Genomic DNA, 20,540 nt, shown 5'->3' on the forward strand with positions numbered 1-20,540 from the left:
ATTCACTATTTCTACATTTATATAAAGTGTATATATAGCAATCTATGTACACTGTATGTGCAGGATATGCATTGACCCTCTGATGCTTTTTAATTCACAACAGTGTCAAACAATGTTGAGGCTTTCAAGCACTATACCTGGTGGACACCAAAGAAGACAGGTCAGGGGCGTGTAGCATTGATGCCCCTCCGCAGGGTTATCAGTTCAAATGCATAAATTGTTGTAGTGTGTCAGGCATTACGAGTTTTTAATCAAGAATTGATGCCATCGTGAGCCATATTAAAAGACTGAGATGTGTATCTGTGCAGGCAAATTTTTTTTCTTATTCATATTTTGAAATTCTAGAACCTGACCACTGCACTCTTTCTGCCTGATGTTATCATGCGCATTGAACTTTCTTACATTTGCGTACTTACTCTTACTTTACCAATTAGGAACAACCTTCGGCACATTTGTGAGGTTATACATGACTCACCAAGGAAATAAACAGAAAGGCAAACTCCTCAACTGGCAATGGAAAAGAAGTCAATTGCTTTTTTATTAGCGGGTTTTCCCACTTAAAAAAAAAAAAAAAGACGTATACTCGCTAAATTTGTGTTAAAGAGGTATTAGATCTGGGCTGAAGCATCCTGTTTGTCAGTGAAGGCCTCGTAACATCACTGATGCGTACATTCGTGCGAGGCGCTGTGGAGATGATGGCTGAGTTGAGGATTCCTCCACCTTTGTCCTACGAGGCCTCGCAGAACGAGACCATGGGCCGATCCATTGGGAGGGTTCGGGAGGAACACTGTGTGACAGCGCCTACAGTAACAACTCATGACTCGCAATTCTCACCACACACACACACATCGTGAATCAGCGCTTCCATGACGCACATCTCCACTGACACAACTTTGCATGACAGGACTGGATACTGGCACGCTGTCCTTTGATTGCGATGAACCAGAGAGTAGCGTGGCGGAGCATAAGAGACTCCGGAGAAGAGAAGCGGGATGACTCTTCGTGCATCTCTCAATATCTCCAACCTTTTTTTTCATATTCCTCATGCTTCTTCCGATTACCCCCCCGCCTTCCCACCACCACTTTCGTTCTTTTTTCCCATCATAAATGCCTCCTGTGCCGTGAAATATTCATCCGCATAAAAACTTAATCACAGCAGCTTTAAAAGATTTTAAAAAGTAATAATAGTGTTAAAGAGAGACCTGGAGACACGTCCCTGTTGGCTTGGTGTGGGTGAAGTAAGGCTCCCAGATGCCAAAAGATCCCTAAGATGGAGCAGTGCTGAATGTTTCACATGGTTAAAACAGCCTGTAAAATGGGGGCTGATGAGTTACAGACAAAATTAATTGACTGCATTTGAAAATAAAATAGTAAAAATAAGCATGAGGAGAAATAACGTGCATCCAAGGAATATGGAGACCTCGTACTCTAAAGTGGAGAATGTAGCAAGAACAATGTATAATGTCTTTGCTGTCACTCAAGGCGGTGTTAAGAGCTGTGGGCTGCGGTGCATGGAGCCCTCATTCACACTACTCCTGCCCTCTATAATGTGCTTCTGTCTACTTCCCCGTCTCCAGAGTGCTGCTCCTCAGCTTGGACTCGAGTCTCCTTTTACCGACTTTGATTCACTCTCTCATATGGCCCAGAAAGGCATAGCCGTCCATTTCACATACTCCACATGGTCCCAACACTGGCCCATAGCTACTGACAGCTTCTCATTGTCCTGGTTTTATCCATAGGAATATGCTATTTTACAGACATCAGAAAGAGGCTTCCTTCTCCCGCAGATCGCTTGTGTCACTTCCTCCGCTCCCCCCCCCCCCCCCCCTTCACTTCTCCGTTTTCCTGCGCTTTGAATAGAAATACATTTCACACCTAAATGGGGATGAGGAGAAGTGGTGCAAGCTCGCAGCTCTGGGTTGGGTATAGGAGCAGCAGGAGAGAGGGGTGAGAGGAGCGTCAGAGAGGAGGTGAGTAGGAAAGATTGCCCAGGCATCTACATAGGATTTTTTTTTTTTTGTTGCTTTCTCTGCCACAGCCAAGTGAACCAGAACCTGGAGTGTTCCTCTGCAGTTTATTCAGGCAAACCAGCATCTGCACTATATACACACACAGTATGCAAATGAGGAGAAACCTGTGATAAATCTGTGCCTCATTGTGTGCACGTTCAGCGGAGCGTTTTTCAAAAAGCCGCTATGTGCGAGAGTATCATAGATGAACTTCTCGTGTTCGCGGTTACAAGGATATTTCTGAACCTGTATCCAAGCCTACAGCCATTCATTAAACATTGACTATTCTGTGCCATTATCATAACAGGGAGTGGAAAGACCTGACTGAATAGAATATCAAATGAGATTCCAGGAAAATACAGGGGTTAGAAAACAGGAGAGGAAAGGTGCATCAGTGTTTGAAGAGGCAACCAAGCAAAAGCGACAGAAAGAAAAAACAGAAGAGCAACAGAAGACGAACCTGTGTGTGTGTGTGTGTGTGTGTGTGAGAGAGTGTGAGTGAGAGAGAGAGTTGCTCATATCAGAATATTCTAGGCTTTGCAACGTACACCCAGGATTAATGATCAGTGTCAGAGTAGGAAGCAAAACTGTCCTGTAAAAACTTGGAAGATCTGGAGGTCAGGGTCATTAATGGACACATAAGCAGGGTCTCAATTCAGGAGCTGCATTCTTTGGAGGACGTGATCTACAAAGGAGGCAGTCTTCTTGGGTCACCGAGACCATGAAGGTCGAACTGAGACAAAGGCTTACCGGGATCGCCGTCACAAGCTCGTGGTGTCCTTATTGCTATTGCCTAGCAACAGAGTTGATGTTGGACACAACGAGAAAGTTTTAATGGCCCCATGTGCAGGTTAGCTGTTCGGTGGAGTTGAAGCGTGACACTCAAGCGTTTAAGCTCAACTCAGAACAACCAGCACCATTAGCTCTTAGAAAAATGGTTCATCACTGAAGTGCAATGAATCCTGGGACAGGTTGGGCCAGGAAGAATTCACTTATTGGAACTTTTGTTTTTCTGGGATAAAAGGATGCATTTGTCAGCCGCATTTGAAGGACCTTTAGAAATGAAACAGTGTAGTCACGCCTCTGTGATGCAATTGGTCTTTAAACGCAGCCTCTGAAGGATGCAGCCCCTGAATTGGGAGACAGTCCAAATGTCATTCATAATACAGTTCTAATTAATTTTGTTCATGATCTTTCCTAAATGTTAAAATATCTATAATCCATCTTTCAGTATGAACAATGTATCAAAGGACATGATGAATTATCACCTTCATCATCGTCGACTCCCCTCAAGTGTTCCGGTTCATTCTCATGGCTCTCACAGATTTGTGTTGAGTCATAGCATGCAGCTATTCTTAGTTTAAAAAAAGCTATAAAGCCTGATGTCTACTATACCTCTGAGGGTGGTGGAGACCAAAAATGCAGCTAAACGAAAGTCATTGTTACCAGTTAAAGTTAACGGCCTTGGATTCATCAGTTGAGAAAAGTGCACTAAAATACACAGAGGCAATTTAAGAATACAATGAATGGCTATAGTGGAAATGTAATCAAATATGACCCAGTTTACCAATGTGTTAATAATACATCTATTGACATTAAGTCAACGCAGCACAGCATCAGTTTATTCTTCTCATAGCAGAGCCTGGATTTGAGCTTTTCTTTTTCCAGATCTTTTAAATCACTACGTTGTCCTTATTTGATAAGAAATTGATCAGATCACAAACAGATTTCTTGCTCACATCGTATATTTACCCAACAACAGAGAGAGAAAGAGAAACAGAGAGAGACAGAGATGAATAGAAACTGATAGAAAGGCAACAAGAGAGGAAAAATAGGCCCCGGTGTTCCTTCAGTTTAACTGGATATGAGAGGCTTTCGTTGCTTTAAAAAAAAAAAGATTTGTCAGATTCTTGACTTTGACCTTTTGCTAACAACCCTGTCAGAGCTTTCAGACCTGTGTGTGTGTGTGTGTGTGTGTGTGTGTGTGTGTGTGTGTGTGTGTGTGCGCGCGCAGACATGAGCTGCATTTCCCCATGGATGAGACTGATAATGGAGTAGTGGTGTGTGTGTGTGTGAAATGTGTAAAGGGCAGGGCAGGCAGTTCTTCTGCAGTAATCCATCTTTTCTTCAGGGCTGAGCCGAGGAGCAACAGGCATCTCACGGGGAGGGGGAGGGAGGAAATACACTGGAGGCATCACTCTCATTCACATGAAACTAACACAGAGGAAACGTTCTCCCGGCAGGAGCGTGAGATTTTCACAGCGAGAAAACAAGAAAATAGAAGAGTATTATTTGTTTCATATCCTCAGTTTTTCTCGTGCACGGCTGACAGCACTACAGTTACCGAAACCCCCAAAAAACCAACACAGGCACAGTTGAAAGTGGCGTGTTAGCGGTGCATACATCTATACGCCACATTTGTCTCAGACCCTTCAATAGAGATGCGACACTGTCAAATTGTTGCATGTCCTTGTAAATTTGTATCCATCCACTCGTGAGTTTGTTTGTGTGAAGAAATGACAGATACAGGGCTCGGTGTGAAAACAGGGGGAGAGCGGGAGCGGCTAGAGAGGCACCGAGAAGCGAGGGAGAGCGAGAACCCTCGTTCACGCTGTTTGGCAATAATGACAGAGCCGAGGCCTTGCCAATAGTGAGTGCCAGATGGTGCCCATCACGGTTGTGCCATGTCTTTGAAATGGGGAGGAGAGAGGAAGATCAAGAGTGGCATGTGGAACTGGGAAGCGCTGCCTAATGTGGATGATGTGTCATATAAATACTAATCACGTTAGAATCACACCCACAGCTAAATTAGATCCCTAAAGCTCTTCCACCAGCACCCACTCTCCTCGTTTTGGCACCGAGTCATTATCAGACATGATCAATAGATGAGATATAAATGCTCACGGCTAATGTAAGAAATATTTTCCCATAAACAAGTCTAATAGTACTTATGTGGTACCATTAGTGGTTATTATTTGCTCTAGTAATGGCAGATTCATCATTTACTAATGGGTTATAGATCAGTTATAAGCATTGTTTCGGGGTTGCCAGGTTGTAAGAAATTACTTTGGCTCCTCCAGGATGAACGAGTGCGCTTCAAATGAATTAGTTTGCACAACGTGTCGTCCTCCCTTGTCTGCAGGCGAGTGTTAGTTGTTTACAGCAGCCACAAAGGCAAAATGAAAACGCTGCTGTAGACATGATTATTGTTCAGACGAGGATAATGGCGCACAGTTTCAGACAGGCTTGTTTTGAATAAACAGCGTCACACTCGTTTGTACGCACAGTAAATGACGTTCAGACGCGTAAAGGTGTGAGAGGAAGATGTTTTCAGATGTGAGGATTCCACAAGCAAGTCTGTTAAAGCGTCAGTGACTGTTCTTCTTTCACTGAACAGTACTTTTGTCTTACTTCTTCGCAAAGCACTTTTAAGTTTTTATTAACAATATTTATGACATTAGCTTCCATTTATTAGCCCTTTAATTGGGGTTTTAATAGAGGGTACTGAATGTTTATACAGCAGAACTAGTATTTAGCCAATGATCTGTGACTCCCTTTAACACAACATAAACACAGCTACACTAAAGATGATCTTCTGACACTAAATCTATACCGTCTTGGCAGCAGTTGCAAAACAAATCTAAACAAAACACTGTTATCCCGCAAAGTATGTCTTTATATATTTTTGGCTCTTCAGTCATCCGGAAAAGAAAAAAAAAAACGCCCCCCCAAAAACCGATTGAGATAAACATTGGTGTTAATCGGTTTCCTATTTTCTGCATCTATGCACAGCCATCCTCCCTGCAGCTCACCTTAGCCTTTAATCTTCATTACCCCTGGAGACTGCCTTCATCCGTCCCACCACCAAACGCTACGGAGTCAAAACAAAACACACCCCTCAACGGAAACGAGGAAGACGGCCTCGATACATTAGTGTGTGTTTATGAATGGCTACGACGGAGATAAAGATGGATTGTTTTTTTTTTTAAATGGCAAACTGCCACCCTGCTGTCACACCTCCCTCTCTCTCTGTCTCTCTGATCTACTCAATAGCCACTCATCCGTCAGAGCCTTCCGCTCCAGCAGCTATCACTCAATACCTCTGTGGTGCTGAGGACAAACAGGTACTATATGCGGGCAGCCGTCACCTCTTGCCTTTTAATTCACCCTAGCTGACTCACTGTCCAGTTCATTTATCAGGATAATGTGTCAGATGGTCAAATGATGACTTACAAAACTTTCCCCAGAAAGAGGAAACCTGTCCAGCGCTTTTGTGTCTATGCCCATCCATCGCTGAGCATTGGATAAATATCAATTGTGGGTGGATGATGAGGAAAAAAAATCCTGGCTCGAGTGTTAGCACAGGCTGGGTGAGCACACCTCATCACATATGTTGCACTAAATTTGGTCCACAACAGCCTCAGGAGGATGAACAGTCCATTTTGGTCCAGTTTCCTTCAATACCAACGCTCAGCTATATTTTGACACGCTGAGTTGTGTTTAACTACACTTTAACACTAAAGCTGTGTTTATGCTCACACTCTGACTGAATTGTAAAGACATGTTCAGCAGTTCGTGGCTCACAATTACAGGGAAGGCTAACCATGCCGTAGCTCAAACTGTCGACTGCAGACATACTGTAAGAGAAGTTCAACATTAAAGCTGTGAGCAGTTTTAAGACTATACCCACCAAGAAACCTCTCTGAAATCTTAGGTTTAGTTTTCTGCTTTGTGCTTCATCCTTCATTTAGGACGCTGTCACTCCCACCTTGCTTTGGTCCGGACCTTTGGACTTTTCAGTTTAGTCTCAGGTGAGCGAGGTTCCTCGGACCAGGATCTGAACCGATGGATAAAAACTTCGTCAGATCAAAAGAAATGCTCTTGGAGCAGAATTAGCTGAACCATGCTTCACTTTGTTTGCAGTATAAGAAAAAACTTTTTTGGAGGGTTCAGACTTTCGGCAGCTGAGTCAGCATTAAACCATAGAAGAAGAAAAACAAAGCTGAAGCTTGCTTGCAGTCTTCTCCTCCAATGATATCACCTCCGACAATACACGTAGGTGATGACGACAGGACGTACGCAAGTCATACAAAACTCTTTATTACCCTAAATTGCAACGTGAAACCAAAACTGACCAGGTCAAATGTGTAACACAGACATGAACCTTGATTTGAAAGTTGGTTTGTAATTCAGGTGTGAAATCATCCTTCGCAGCGGTTCATCTGGAGTTGCTATAATCAGTCATTTATATTACCATAGGATCAAATGACTGTGTGTAAAGAAGTATTGCTCACAGTGATAAACCTGCTGCATTATCACCTGACTCTGTATTTCCCCTCATGCAGTTATAGCACGTTGATATGAACATAGGGGAACATTTTAGCCATAGACTGAATTTCCCTCAGAAGAGGTGGTGGAGATCAAAAACGGAGCTAAAAGAGAATAAATATTAAACTTAGATTTGACTATAATTAATGATCATGTTGCTCTCTGCTACATGTGTAAATATGGCCCAAAATGTAATTTTCTTATTTGCTTATTTTAGATGAACCCACCTACCACCACCTCTTTTATGGTACATTTACTAATCTGGTTGCAGAATGTGTCTATGACGGACACAAATATTTGATAGCAGCATGCAGGCCCACTGAACTCCAAAAGCAAACCAGTAATGAGTGCAAATTCACATTGAGCAACTTTTTTCCCAGCGAGCAGATCCTGGGTGCTCAGCACTGCCAGCATTGCTTTTGGCCGCTGCTTCAGTGTATGCGAGCTTGTCTCATTTATACACTTTGTACAGCATCTTCCTATGGTGCAATGAGCCCCACTGCGTAAACAAAGCACTGAGCGTTAGACCACAGTAGCAGCTCAGGTCTTAAGCTGATGTGGGCAATCTCTGATGGGACTGTGTGCTCCTGGTCCACATCTGTTTTTATATCTTAACCTCAGTTGATCTTTATTATAACACAATTTGATGCAGAGGATTTTCTCTGATATTAAGCCTTCCAGGTTCCTCGTCTCGTCTCTTCACCAAAGACAATTTTGTGTTATTTATTCATCCGCAAGGAGAGAAAGACAAACAAGGTGAGGGTCGGCGCTGTCTCTCAATTTGCTGTAGGTTTTTTGAAAACAAAGCATTGTGCAAAGCGCCAGAGGTCACTAATAAGGTCACATTTGTAAAATCTATGGGAGTAATTCCTATAAAAATGTAAATATTAGGAATTCATTATCCCACAATGGCAAAAAGGATGCGAGCGATAGGACAGGGACGGAGGGAGCAACGGTAATATTAGGGCAACACAAGGTTAAAATCATCCACAACAGGTGTCCTTCTGTTTATTCTGAATTGCTGCCAAGAAGTTCAGCTCTTAGTTACGGAGCCAAAAGTACTGACCTTGAAAAATGCCAGATTTGTATCTGAGCACACATAGTTTCAATACAATATATTGTTGACTTATGCTAAGAGGTGTTGTGGCATAATGTGATCCGACTGCTGATGATGTGCAGTTAGGCTTTTAGCATCCTATGATTATCATAAATTACATCGCAGAGTCGAACCCTACCGTGGATAGCATAAATCAAATGATGATGAGTCCCTGAGGTATAAATCATGTGTACAGTGTCAGTATCTGTTTTTTTCTTGCTTAGTCAATCTCCTCCCAGCGATACAGACTCAAATCTCATCGTTCTCGGCTCGTTGCAGACATCAATTTCAACTGGTTGTAGCCGGAGTCCACTATCTTGTTAGTGAAGCCCTCTGTATATCTTTAGGTTGTGATGAGATTTCTTGCAGACCTCTGTGAGCTCGATGAATTGGGGTCTGGATATGCAGGATTACCGATTTCAGTGTTTTTCCTCCACAATAAAACTTCCTCTGGCAGCTCCGTGGCTACACTGGGACCCACCCTCTGTCAATCAGAATCAGTTTAAACCATCAGACAGAGCGAAGCAAGATGACTCAGCCATCTGTCAATAAAATGAACCTGACTACAACAAAAACTGGCTGACTGGGTGTCCAGCCTGAAATCATGCCCTAATAATCTCATTATATTTAGATCTAAAGCAATTTCTCAGGATTGCAGCTCAACTGTCTGGAGCTAGGATTTTGGTTTTAAGACTCTCATCCTAACATACTGTGAAATTTCATAATTTTTGATGTTCTCCCCAGGGGATAGATCATAATGACGTTTACTGTAGTGCCATCATGAGGTTAATATTTCTGTTAAGTGAAATGTCTCAACAGATGTTGGATAGTCATATAACTGACAGACATTAATGGCCCCCATGAATTGTATTATTAATAGCAATCCCTTCAACTTCCAGTTCCAGCGACATCACAAGGTCAAATATTTAATCAGCCTAAGGACGTTTTCACATTTACCTTGTTTGGTCAGTACCTTGGTGTTAAAATCGGTTCATCGGTGGGAAAACATCTTAATACTTTGATTTATGACCAAATACCTGGAAAATTTGAGCAAATGGCAGCATAGTAATATCTTAAAGTAACGCCGTGAAAAAAAAGACAACAATAAACCTGCTAAACCCCAACATGCTGCCATTGTTTCTGTGTGCGTGTTAGTATGCTGCCGTTAGCCTCAGCCTATAGAGCTGCTATCATGGCTGTCGACTCTCAGCCATGTTTGACTTTGTGTTGCTCTAAACTCTTTGTTTGAGGCCTCTGATTTCACTTCAGTGCTGTAATTGTCTTAAAATCGAATCTTTTCTCCGTTTCATTGCTTGGCCAAATTCTCGGCTGGTCAATTGCACATACTGTCCGTTCCTTAAGTGATTCTCTCAGTGAAACACTGACTTCACCTGCTGTAAAGGACTTCACAAGTATTGATCACTGCTTTTCCTCTTTCTGCTTCTTTCTGCTGCACTATGGCTACACCCACCGCTAACTGATGGTGAAAACATCAATACAACACAGAGCGTATGAACGTGTCTTTGTGGGGCATCATTTATTTATTTTTCATTCTATAGCGTTCAATATCACACTGGTGCAAATCGTATGTGCACGGTTAAATGAATTACGGTGTGGTGCGAGAATCAATTGTTACGTACAATGCGATCTGTTTGCATCACATGGCTTCTCACATCAGTGCAATCTGAATGTTAATGCAGGTATCAAAGGAGGATTTGTAAATCCACTCCATAGTTTGGGACATCACCTCAGAATAATAGTCTGAGGAGAGTGTCACACCTGAGGGTACAGCTTGTTCTCCTGAGAAGTAATAGAGATTACTGTGTGCATGTGTGTGTGCATGTTGAGGCGCTGTGGGGTTTACATTCGATGGGGGAAGTGTCTATGTATGTGTGTGCAAACATGCAGGTTCATCTCTTGCATTGTGTGTTGTCATATGCAAGCATTCGTGGAGGTGTGGTACCTCATCACAGACGAACTCCACAGAGAGTGACTGCTCGGGCAGTCAAATGACACGTTCACTTTTTTTCTTTGAGGATATTCGGCCTATAGGAAGGGAAAATTGCAAAGATATATCGAGTTGATTGCCTCTGCGCTGCTATATTTCTTCTTAAGGTCTCTCCTCCGCCACACAGGACAAGAGATGGGGGAGAAATCACGATCTTGTGGTGGTATGAATGTTTTATAGATGGGAGGTTGAAAAGGAGATGAAAACCTGCTCAAACTCTGTGCTTATGTTATTATAAAAAAAAAAAAGCTTGTATCCAATCCTCTCATCCTCATTTGAGAAGCAGAAGGCGAGTATCCAGCTGACCAGCATGCTATTGTGTGCAAATTCATCCGACTGCAGTTAAAGCCACAGCACTACAGACATTTACACAAGGATTTCTAGTGCTAATTTCACTGTTTAAATATCAGAGTTAATTGTTTCCAATGGCAGTTCAATAATTTTTAATTCCAGGCAAGTGGTAACCACAGACTGCTGAGGTCACCGTGTCCCGCACTGAATGATTAAAAAGAGATTCACACTGTAAATCTCTGAGGATGGAAGACCGTGTTCAGAGTTCGCTGGGAACGGATCGAGCGCCGACGAGTTCACGAGTCTTGCAGCAAGAAATATCAACTCCTCTGACTGATGTGTTGTTGATTTTTGAGGCACTTTGATCCTCCCACTGAAACTCTGACATTATACAGCAACTGCAGGACTTAGAGGGATCATATAATTAGAAGTGTGTGAGGGCAAAATATGTTTGAAGACTCATAAAATCCTTTGGAGTATATTTACTCCTTCTCCCTCGTTGGAAGAATTCAGGATCTGTGCAAATATTTTTTCATTTTAAAAGTTTAACTGCTTCACGCACAATGTCTCCCGCTTCACTAAGAGGTCCATTCTCAGTCTATGTGAGGTGGAGGTTGTAAGTTTCATATCACACTTCAGTGGGTTGCATATCGGAGAGAAGACGACCGCGCACTGAGCTTCAGTGATTTTATTGTACACCTGGAGTTTGCTGCCACAGTCAATACCAGTGTCAGATGCATATTTACAGATATACACACTCAGTGTTACAAAGGTAAATCTGAGTTCATCGTTTAGTTTAGATTTTGTATTACAATTTGTTTCTCATTTCTTAAGCTTAGACTCTTGACTTTACCGTCTTTGTAATGGCTCAATGAATACAGGTCCATGTTTATTTGAATCCTTACTCAATACAAATTGTCCTCTTTAGCAATAAGTAAATAAGTCATCTTAAGATTTGGGGATATAACCCAAAATATATGTTTTATATAGTTTTATGGTGTATTAAAAATTCTATATGGAATTTGTCATGGTTAGTGACAAACTCAGGTACATCTTAGTAATTTGTTAATGCTTTTGATTCGATTAATTTAGTGTGAGGTCATCTTCTCATAAATATACATTATTGAGCAGAGGTTTCAGGCACTGAAAGTACAGCAAAATGCTCGGAGTTAGTTTTAGTTTTGGATTAGTTTTAGGAATCTGGAAAGTCGCACATTTTTACAAATCTATGCTTAAACTAAACTACAATACAGAGACTTCCCCCCACCTTCTCTCCTGCACCTCAAAGTGTCTTAGCCCCGCCTCCAGCTGCGTACTAAAGGCATTTTCATATTTCCAGGAAGAAGAACTTCAACCAAAACGTAGATAGATGGACTTTAAATCAGAACAATACTTGGTGCAATGACCTGATGCCTTCAATCCTTGTTAAATTTGCAGTTTTTTCAAACATCTTGTAACTGGATTTGACAAGAAATTGAATTATTCGCAGAATATAAATAATTATTGATAGATCATTCACAAAAAACTTCATATGGAGCCTCTAACGATTTCAGATGCACACACCACCGTGATGCAGGGAACTCAGCTAATCAAGTTTTATTTTCATATCTGAATGTCATAATGAAATTAGGGACTCTGTACTAAACACATTTTTGATATCAGGGGACTGCATGTGATTGTTGTAACAGAATATTAAGTAATCAGAATCGGGGGTTTATTGCAAAGTAGTTTTACACATACAAGGAATTTGCTGTGGTGTGTTTTGAGCAAGAATGCCTATAAAAAATATAATAAGCACAGAAGCACATGGCTACAGAAAGTACCAGAGTCACAGGTGGAAACAAACCTCCACGGGGAAACAACTTATTCTGCAACTATTGTAAAAAAAAAAAAACGCTTTTTTTGGATGAGCTTGCAAGTTTGCAGGTCAACACACTACCGCGACCATCCCATCCTCCAGTTTTGAAATCTATATTTTGCAGCACATCTCTAACCCTCATGGCCTGCACCAACTATAAAACACACCTAATTTGCCCACAGGCTTGGCCTGGGGTGGGCAGTAGCCTACAGCCAAACAGGCGGGAAAAAATGTGAGCAGAGGACAGAAGAGGAGCAGCGAGGTAAACTGTGTTAGGTTCACAGCTTCCTGCCTGCCACAGTTTGTGGGCTCAGAGTGCAGATAATTAAGGTTGAGAGTGGACAGCTCCCCGCAGCGCCAGTGTGCCTTGATCATGCAGCGCCGTGGACCAGGGCGATACATTTTCACAAACAGGGAACACAGCAGCAGGAGCCACTGGGGAGCTCTATAGGGAGCTGAGCTGTATGGTGAAAATGGGGGAATGGAGCACTTTATTTACTCTGTCCATGTTTGGGCGGTAGAGACTCCGTCAAAGGACTTCGGTACTGACTAGTGGCTCATTCTACGCAGCTCTGGAGGTTTGTTTCAAGCTGTGAAGCAGTCCCCGCTGCCACAAAGAGGTTTAGTTGAAGTGGCTTTTTTCCTACCTGCTTTAAATATTGCGGAGAGAAGAGAAGAAATCCTCTCCACTGCTCTTTGTACCCACTCACTGTTTCACTGTTTACTCTGTCCGCACCCGTTGCCTGCACCGTGCTCCTGTCTGGAGTTCGGTGTTTCATTTGTTTTTGTGTGCATTAGAATACCAGTGGGCATCCACAGTGAAGTGGTTGACTGACTGAGGGAGTGGGAGTTATGAGGCCAGATGGATATGAATGTGAGAGTCCTCACTGTTCTCTCCTAAAAACTCGGGGCCCCACGCCGCCGCTGCTGCTGCTGCTGCTGAGCTCAGTCCTCCTTGCTTCCTCTGCAGCACTTCTCTCCTCAAATCGTCAACCGAGGGAGTCCTCTTTATTTCCAGCATCTGCGCTATGAAGAGAAACACCAGCAAACTAGGCCACTGCATAATAAGCAAGAATAGCAGCAAAGTGAAATGAATAAAAAAAAAAGAAAAAGAAAAGAATCAGTTTGTGGGGAGAAAGCTTATCCAACATGCAAATGTTGACTAAAGTAATGCAGCAGGCAAATATTGTCCTGATTATTATTATTGATTAACTTTACCTACAGCATCTGCTGAGGTGCATCAGAGTTCACATCTCATTTAAAGCCCTCAGCTATATGGTCACATGACTGACGATGTACCTTAACCCAACACAGAAAGACCCCGGGTGAACAAGGATTTGAACCGGGAACCTTTTTTGCTGTGTGGAAACAGACCATTCATTCTTAACTTTGTAATGTAACTCCACATTTAAAAACTTACTAAAGCAAAACCATAAAACCCTTTTCAGCAAAGTATTAAAAGTGTTTGTTCTGCAGGAAAATGGACCTTATATATTATATTATTAGATTGTCACTGATGCAACAAGCAGCTGTTTGCCGCTGCAGGAGCTTATTCGACATGCAACTGCTGACAAAAGTGAATCAGCGAGCAAATATTATCCTTATTCCTTTTTTTTTTTTTGCAGATGCGACCGTTTATTATTGCCTGCCTTTACCTATAGATTCTGCAGAGGTGCATCAGAGTTCACATCTCATTTCAGCGGCCGAGCCCCTTCAGCTATGCTGTCATGTGACTGACGATGTACCTTGCTGACTTTTAGTTTTCGTGTGAGTGTCAGCTGCGGTCCTGGGATCCCTCCTGGTGCTGCACTATTTCTGTGATACTCAGCATTTTTGCACTCGATTCACTTTGTCAACAGCTTCATTATTGTCTACTAGGAAGTGACACATGCTCGAGTACTCACTGCTTCTCCTTTAATGATTTTTGACTCTAGTTCTTGGTTGTATTTTGTGTCTCGTCTATATTTCTGTAACAATCCAGCGTCTGAGACACATTTCTTATTTATTTATTAAATAACAACGTCCGACAACCCTGACCTGTCCGGGGTGTGTAGCCCACCTCTAGCTCAATGTCAGGGCTCTGCAAACACACTTAAACACATTTGAGCAACACTTCACTGCATTGTTTCTCTCTCTCTCTCTTTATTCTCTATGCAGTGTGGAGCACGACTTTCGCCTGCAGGAAGGGCAGGTCGTACGCACATGGAAGGTGGGCGACCCTCCGGAAGGCTCACCGCAGCCCTCCACTCCCCAGGCCTCCACACCCAACCAACAAGACTCCCCGCAGCCGGTGCGACCCCCGGCCACCACCAAGAAGAACAGGAAGAAATGCTTCTGGTTCCTCTGAGCGCTGGAGGACGGAGATATTTTGATACTGTAATGCACTGCGTACTTTTCTTTAAAAAAAACTTTAAAAAACAAAACAAATTACAAAGAATTAACTATGGTGGTACGGAATGAACTGGATACTTCAGATTGAAACATAAAACTGTGGGTGGAGAAAGCAAAAGACAAAGGTTATGTTTTTAGCTGTTGGAGTTGATGAAAATGGTTTGACTGGAGCGCACATGTTGTTACTGCTCTTAAAATGCCTCTTCAGCACTCGCAGGTTTGATATGGTGCAGGGAAGTGAAAGTGCTGAAGTCAAATAAAAGCGAAAGTTCAGTCCACAATATGGGAGGAAGCAATTAGGAGATATAAAGAGAATGTATAGCAGGTGGATGGGGGGGGGAGGGGCAAAGTGCAACAGGCAATACAGCCGAGACGACAGAGCATATTTATAAAAGATGATATTATTAGAGTTTATAGGCAAAGAGGGAAAAAGACAAAGAGAAAAAGATGTATCTTCATTAATGGACTTCATCAATCGGTCAGAACACCAGCTTTTATATCCACTGACATTTAAAAAGAATTATTATGAACTGTATTTAAAACTTTTAATATACTGTAATTGATTACACATGTCTACATGCACATGCATTAACATATACATAAAATAACTGATGAACATTTACATTCAAAGCAAATATAAAATGAGATAATGGGTGAATTGAGTTCTGTACATACCAGAGCTGTTCTGCTTGGATGCTATATTTCAGATATGGATTACTGCTCTATAAAAGTATTTTACCACAGCCGGCTTGTGTGTGTGTTTCTGGACACTGGACTCAACATGTTTCAAGACATTATCCTCACATTCTTAACGTCAGCATGCAAATACCTATAGTGTGAAAACATAAAGTAAAGGTGTACAGATTTATCCAGTTTTAAAAGTAAAGGTATTTGCTCTGCAGGGATTGACTGTGTTTACATGAACACCGATAGATCGACTTTTGACCTTATTCAGAATTCAGGTATTATTTAGATCATGATGTTTACAGTTGCTAATAAAAGTAAATCCCTTCACATTCCAGTTTACATTTCACAGCATAGTCTGATTATGACTCATGTGATTATGTCCACTGCTAAACTGTTACATCCCACGTTATTCCACCAGTATTAAAACAGTTTAGTGTACGATTCTACCGTTTACATTTTGGATGTTTTCTTTCGAATTTTGTAAAAGCTTCCGCCTTTTATTTTTTGGACATCATCATTAGACCTTAGTCACTGCAGGAAACTGGGATTAGGCAAATGACTGTCAATCTTTAACAAAAACAAAAAATATATATATATCACAGGCGAAATTGAGTCAGGGAAGCGGCTCAGTCCTCAGATGGCGGCTCAGACAGCCCACTTTCCTGGACACTCCAGGGCAAGTCTCAGGAAATCAAGCCTCAGCTGTTTGATGGCTGTGAGAAGCCCCAAATATTACTACTTAGTAATTCATGACACACATAAGCTGCTTCTGTGAGGCTCTGAGGTGGCATGAGATTGTGGCCTAATTTATTCCCAACTTCGGAAAGTGTTAGCTCTCGGTTTGTTTGCCTGCTTGTTTGCATTTGTGCGGCCCGCTGCCAGCTTCCACTTTACCACAAACAGAGCAGTTGGAAACTATTTTGTTTTGGTTGGGGAGCATTATTGGAAGCGATGGGATAGTTTCAGGCATCTGTGTCTGGCGGTGTATGAGTCCACAGCCCCCCTTATGTCCCGGACTGGTAACTGCCACTTTTTCAAGCTGTGAACACACAAGCGTGCGTATGTACACACGAGCAGACGCACACAAACACGTCAACCTGAGCTCTCAGTCCTGCTGTGCTGCACTGAGGTGAAGAAGTTGAAAAGCCCTCCCTGCACATACCATCGCTTCATAAGCAACACATTTACACACAAACTCCGTCACACACACACTCACCATCTCGCAACCACACAATTCCACTTCACAAACACACACACACACACAATCGCACAGCTAACATATTGTTCTCAGAACAACATAATGCATTATCTCCCCCGCAGTTGTTCCTCTCTCTCTCTCTCTCTCTCTCACAACCAGGCACATGCTCGCTCCTAGTAGCTCTGTGTGTGCCGCGCAACGCTGAGAGGAGTGTAGAGTTGTCAGTCATTAATCTGCTACAGCACAGCCTGTAATCCTGATGACAGAGCGGAGCGGGCTTACAGAGAGCAGAGAGGATCTGAGCTCAGCCTGGAGTGGGGAACAAAGGAGCCAGAGAAGACTGGCTTTGAATCCATAAAGAGAAAGGGAGTGTGCACGACTCTGTGTGTGTGTGTGTGTGTGTGTGTGTGTGTGTGTGTGTGTGTGTGTGTGTGTGTGTGTGTGTGTGTGTGTGTGTGTGTGTGTGTGTGAGGATTCTGGGGTGAGGTAGGTAACTATTCTGTCAGCAATGCTGCAGTGCTATTCAAGAATGAATGCTGGCAAACACAAAAGGGGAGAAAAGCTTTAACAGGGAAAGCAACCCTTCCTGCCGGTGTGTCACAGCGACACGCCGGCTAAATGGGCTCGTGTGCAGACTGGTCATTAAAGCGGCTCCGGAGAAGCGCGGCGGCTCGCAGAGACGGAGAGTGAACAAGCGTTATTTTGGAGGCCTCTTCAAAGAAACATCAAGGGTCAAAGTTGGCTCACGCAATTCAGCGCAACATCAGTCGCGGCTCGGCTGAAAATGAAGGAGAAAAAAAAAAATAACCATGTCTCCAGGCATCAACAAGCATGTATAATGGGCATGTGAAAACAACTACAACTGGCCCCGCATGCTGAGAGAGGAAGCGGCAAAGCTAATACTGCATGAGTCATTGGGCTCCGGCTGCTATAGAGATATTATGTTTCACTTTAGCACATTACAACTAAAGAGGTCATTTCACAGTCAATCAGACCGAGAAGTCATAGGTGCGGGAGGCAGAACCTGCACGCCGGTCCAGCAGTGAAATAATATTATTTGAAGGCTAATGCAATAAATGATGCAACATAAACTGTGTCTTTTCTCAATGACTTAATAATGATGCTGATAAACAAGCCCCAAAGTTGCAATGATACTTGAAAGAAATTGCTTTTCTTTGATCCGAGATAGGAGCCTCATTAGTGGCCGAATAAAAGGAAAAAAAAATGGATTGAATGTGGACCAGGGGATTCAAATTAAAAATACACCCACATGCGTGTGCACGCAAACACGTGCACACTGATACAGATAGACTTGCAAAATGCCTGTGAACATTCTTCTGGACGGCTCTTTAGATTTCAGGGGCATCACACAGACTCAGTATCCCAGTCAAATACAGACGGCAAACACATTTTTAGGAACCAGCAGAAAAAGCAGGATGACAATGTCCTCAACCACAGGGCACAACTAGTGAAGTATAAAGAGTATAAAAACAAGGGTTCTGCATGTTTCAAATTCAAGACTTTTTAAGACCATAATAAATAAAACATTTCGAGTAAGACAGATATGTGGGAATATTGAAGAAATGACTTACTCTTCCCCATAACTGAAGATAAGGTGTAGTAGCCTTGTAGAGAATAGCCCCGAAACGCAATATTATCTCTTAAAACTACAGGCAGAGGGAGTAGATATCCATAGACTTTACCCCAGTCAAGGTGAGTGTCCATTATAATGATGGAAGTAGGGTAAAATGAATTTTAACATTTTTAAGATCTAGCTTAAGACTATGTTCATAATAGTTGAATATATTACTGATTTGTTGAGGTCTAAAATTCAGATGATTCAAGTTTAGATACAGAAACCCTGATAAAAATGATGTGGTGCAGTCCCCAGATCTCAACCAAATTGAGCGACTGTAAGTGCAGACCTCTTGTGTGTACATGCATACTTGCTCTTATATTGTGGTGGTGACAGTGATCTGAGTCCAGACTAATCCATGTGGACAAAACTTGAAGTCCCCTCAGGAAGACAGCTGTTCTTTGGAGGGGTTAAGATTTGGTTTGAGGGTTCAGGTTGGTCGTCATGGTTAAGATCATGAAAAGGGGCTAAGAAAAGCATTATATCAATGAGTGTCCCCACAGGGATAGTGGAACAGGACTCTCTCTCTCTAAGTGTGTGTGTGTGTGTGTGTCTGTGTCACTGGGAAATTGTAAATAATAAATTAAAAGGTACCCATTTCCAGAAGACCCGCCAAGTTTCTGAGTCGACCGGTTTAATAAAATATGAGCTAAATTCTCCCCTGCCACTGCTGTCACTGATGCAAAAAGGGGCAATGAAATGTAAATACATTGTGCCTGAGCTGAGAAACACTCAGAAACACTGTGGACCTGAGACTCCAGCTGAGGAGAGGATGAGCCCATGTGGAGGCAACAGGAAAGGTTGAAAAGTCTGCGGGATTTGTCAATATGCTGCATAGATTTTAATTAGCTCTGGACATTTTGCCTTCACAGGGAACTTTGGAGTATGGGCGGCAAAGTTTTTTAAGAAAGAGTGGGATGTTTGAAACAAGGGCCCAGACCGAATTCATGCTGGAGGAGGTTCACAAGCATCAGACGAACTTCCCAAATGTGCATAATTGGAGCTTGGAGGAACATCAACATAAGGTTTGGCCGAGTGAGTGAAGTTTTTAATCTGTGCTCATTCCTCATATGTATTTTTTAGGATATGTGAGCCGACTGCATTTATGCCCCAAATGTAGTCATACAGAAGTTAAACCAAAAAGGGATAGTTCACCCAAAAATGAAAATTCACTCATTATCTGCTCACGACTGTCGATGGAGGTAGTGTTTGAAGTGTTTCAGTCCACACAACACTTTTGGAGTTTCGGGGGTAAACAGCGTTGCAGCCAAATCCAATACAGTTGAAGTAACTGGGAACTCCTTCAGACGTAATAAAACAACAGGAAACAAAAACCATAACATAATCCACGTGTCCGTAAGCCCCGGTATTCAAATTCGACTCGAAACGGCGTCATTTACACCATGTTTTTAGCCTTAATGTCCACTGATAGCTTCAGCCCGAAGCCGTGTTCACGTCCAAGCGCACACACCGCACAAGCTCGCACCTCTATGCGCTTGCCCAAGGGAAACGTGACGACATTAGCGATACACTCAAGAATTTATGTTTGTTCTTCATTTGTTTTTTTTACGTTTGAAGAAGTGGTCTTCCAGTTAAAACTTGGATTGTATTGGATTTGGCTGCAACGCTGTTTACCCCTGAAACTCCAAAAGTGTTTTGTGGACCCATCGGCATAGTGGAGGGTAGATAGAGCGAATTTTCATTTTTGGGTGAACTTTCCCCTTAAGGCTGAAACATATTTCTCTTTGATGGTCACAGGCAAATCTACTCATCATTTGACCTTTTTCATGTGGCTTTTTCTTTTATACTTGAAATCCTGGAGCTTTTTTCTTCTTCTTCTTTTCATTACTTTTTCAAACTCGTCTCCCAACAGGAGGTGGATCAATCAGTTAGTGTTCTTGAACCTGGAATTAGGTCTTGTTCAGAGCTGCTTCAACCCTGAAAAGAAAACACAGCTCTGAGTAAAAAAACTCACATTCTTCTTTTATCCGAAGGTGGCCACTCCTTTAACACAGCAAATGTGCTGATGCACCAGCAC

The 20,540-nt window shown here is 42.4% G+C and overlaps 1 protein-coding gene and 1 long non-coding RNA gene across 5 annotated transcripts in view; both read left to right on the plus strand.

Annotated features, from left to right (window-relative positions):
- LOC117772148 (mucin-5AC) overlaps positions 1-15,724 on the plus strand; it is a 35,284-nt gene extending 19,560 nt beyond the window's left edge. For all 4 annotated transcript variants that reach the window (XM_034603095.1, XM_034603096.1, XM_034603094.1 and 1 more), the window contains exon 4: positions 14,748-15,724. In XM_034603095.1, coding sequence (XP_034458986.1) covers positions 14,748-14,937 — 190 coding nt within the window. In that variant the 3' untranslated portion in view covers positions 14,938-15,724. The remainder of the gene's footprint in view (positions 1-14,747) is intronic.
- On the plus strand, positions 3,053-10,963 carry LOC117772149. The gene is made up of 3 exons (XR_004615718.1): positions 3,053-3,154; positions 4,379-4,383; positions 10,953-10,963. It is a non-coding gene; the product is annotated as an uncharacterized LOC117772149 (long non-coding RNA).
- Positions 15,725-20,540: the final 4,816 nt, after the last annotated feature.

Source organism: Hippoglossus hippoglossus, chromosome 12, assembly GCF_009819705.1.
Source record: "Hippoglossus hippoglossus isolate fHipHip1 chromosome 12, fHipHip1.pri, whole genome shotgun sequence".
Classification (NCBI taxonomy): domain Eukaryota; kingdom Metazoa; phylum Chordata; class Actinopteri; order Pleuronectiformes; family Pleuronectidae; genus Hippoglossus; species Hippoglossus hippoglossus.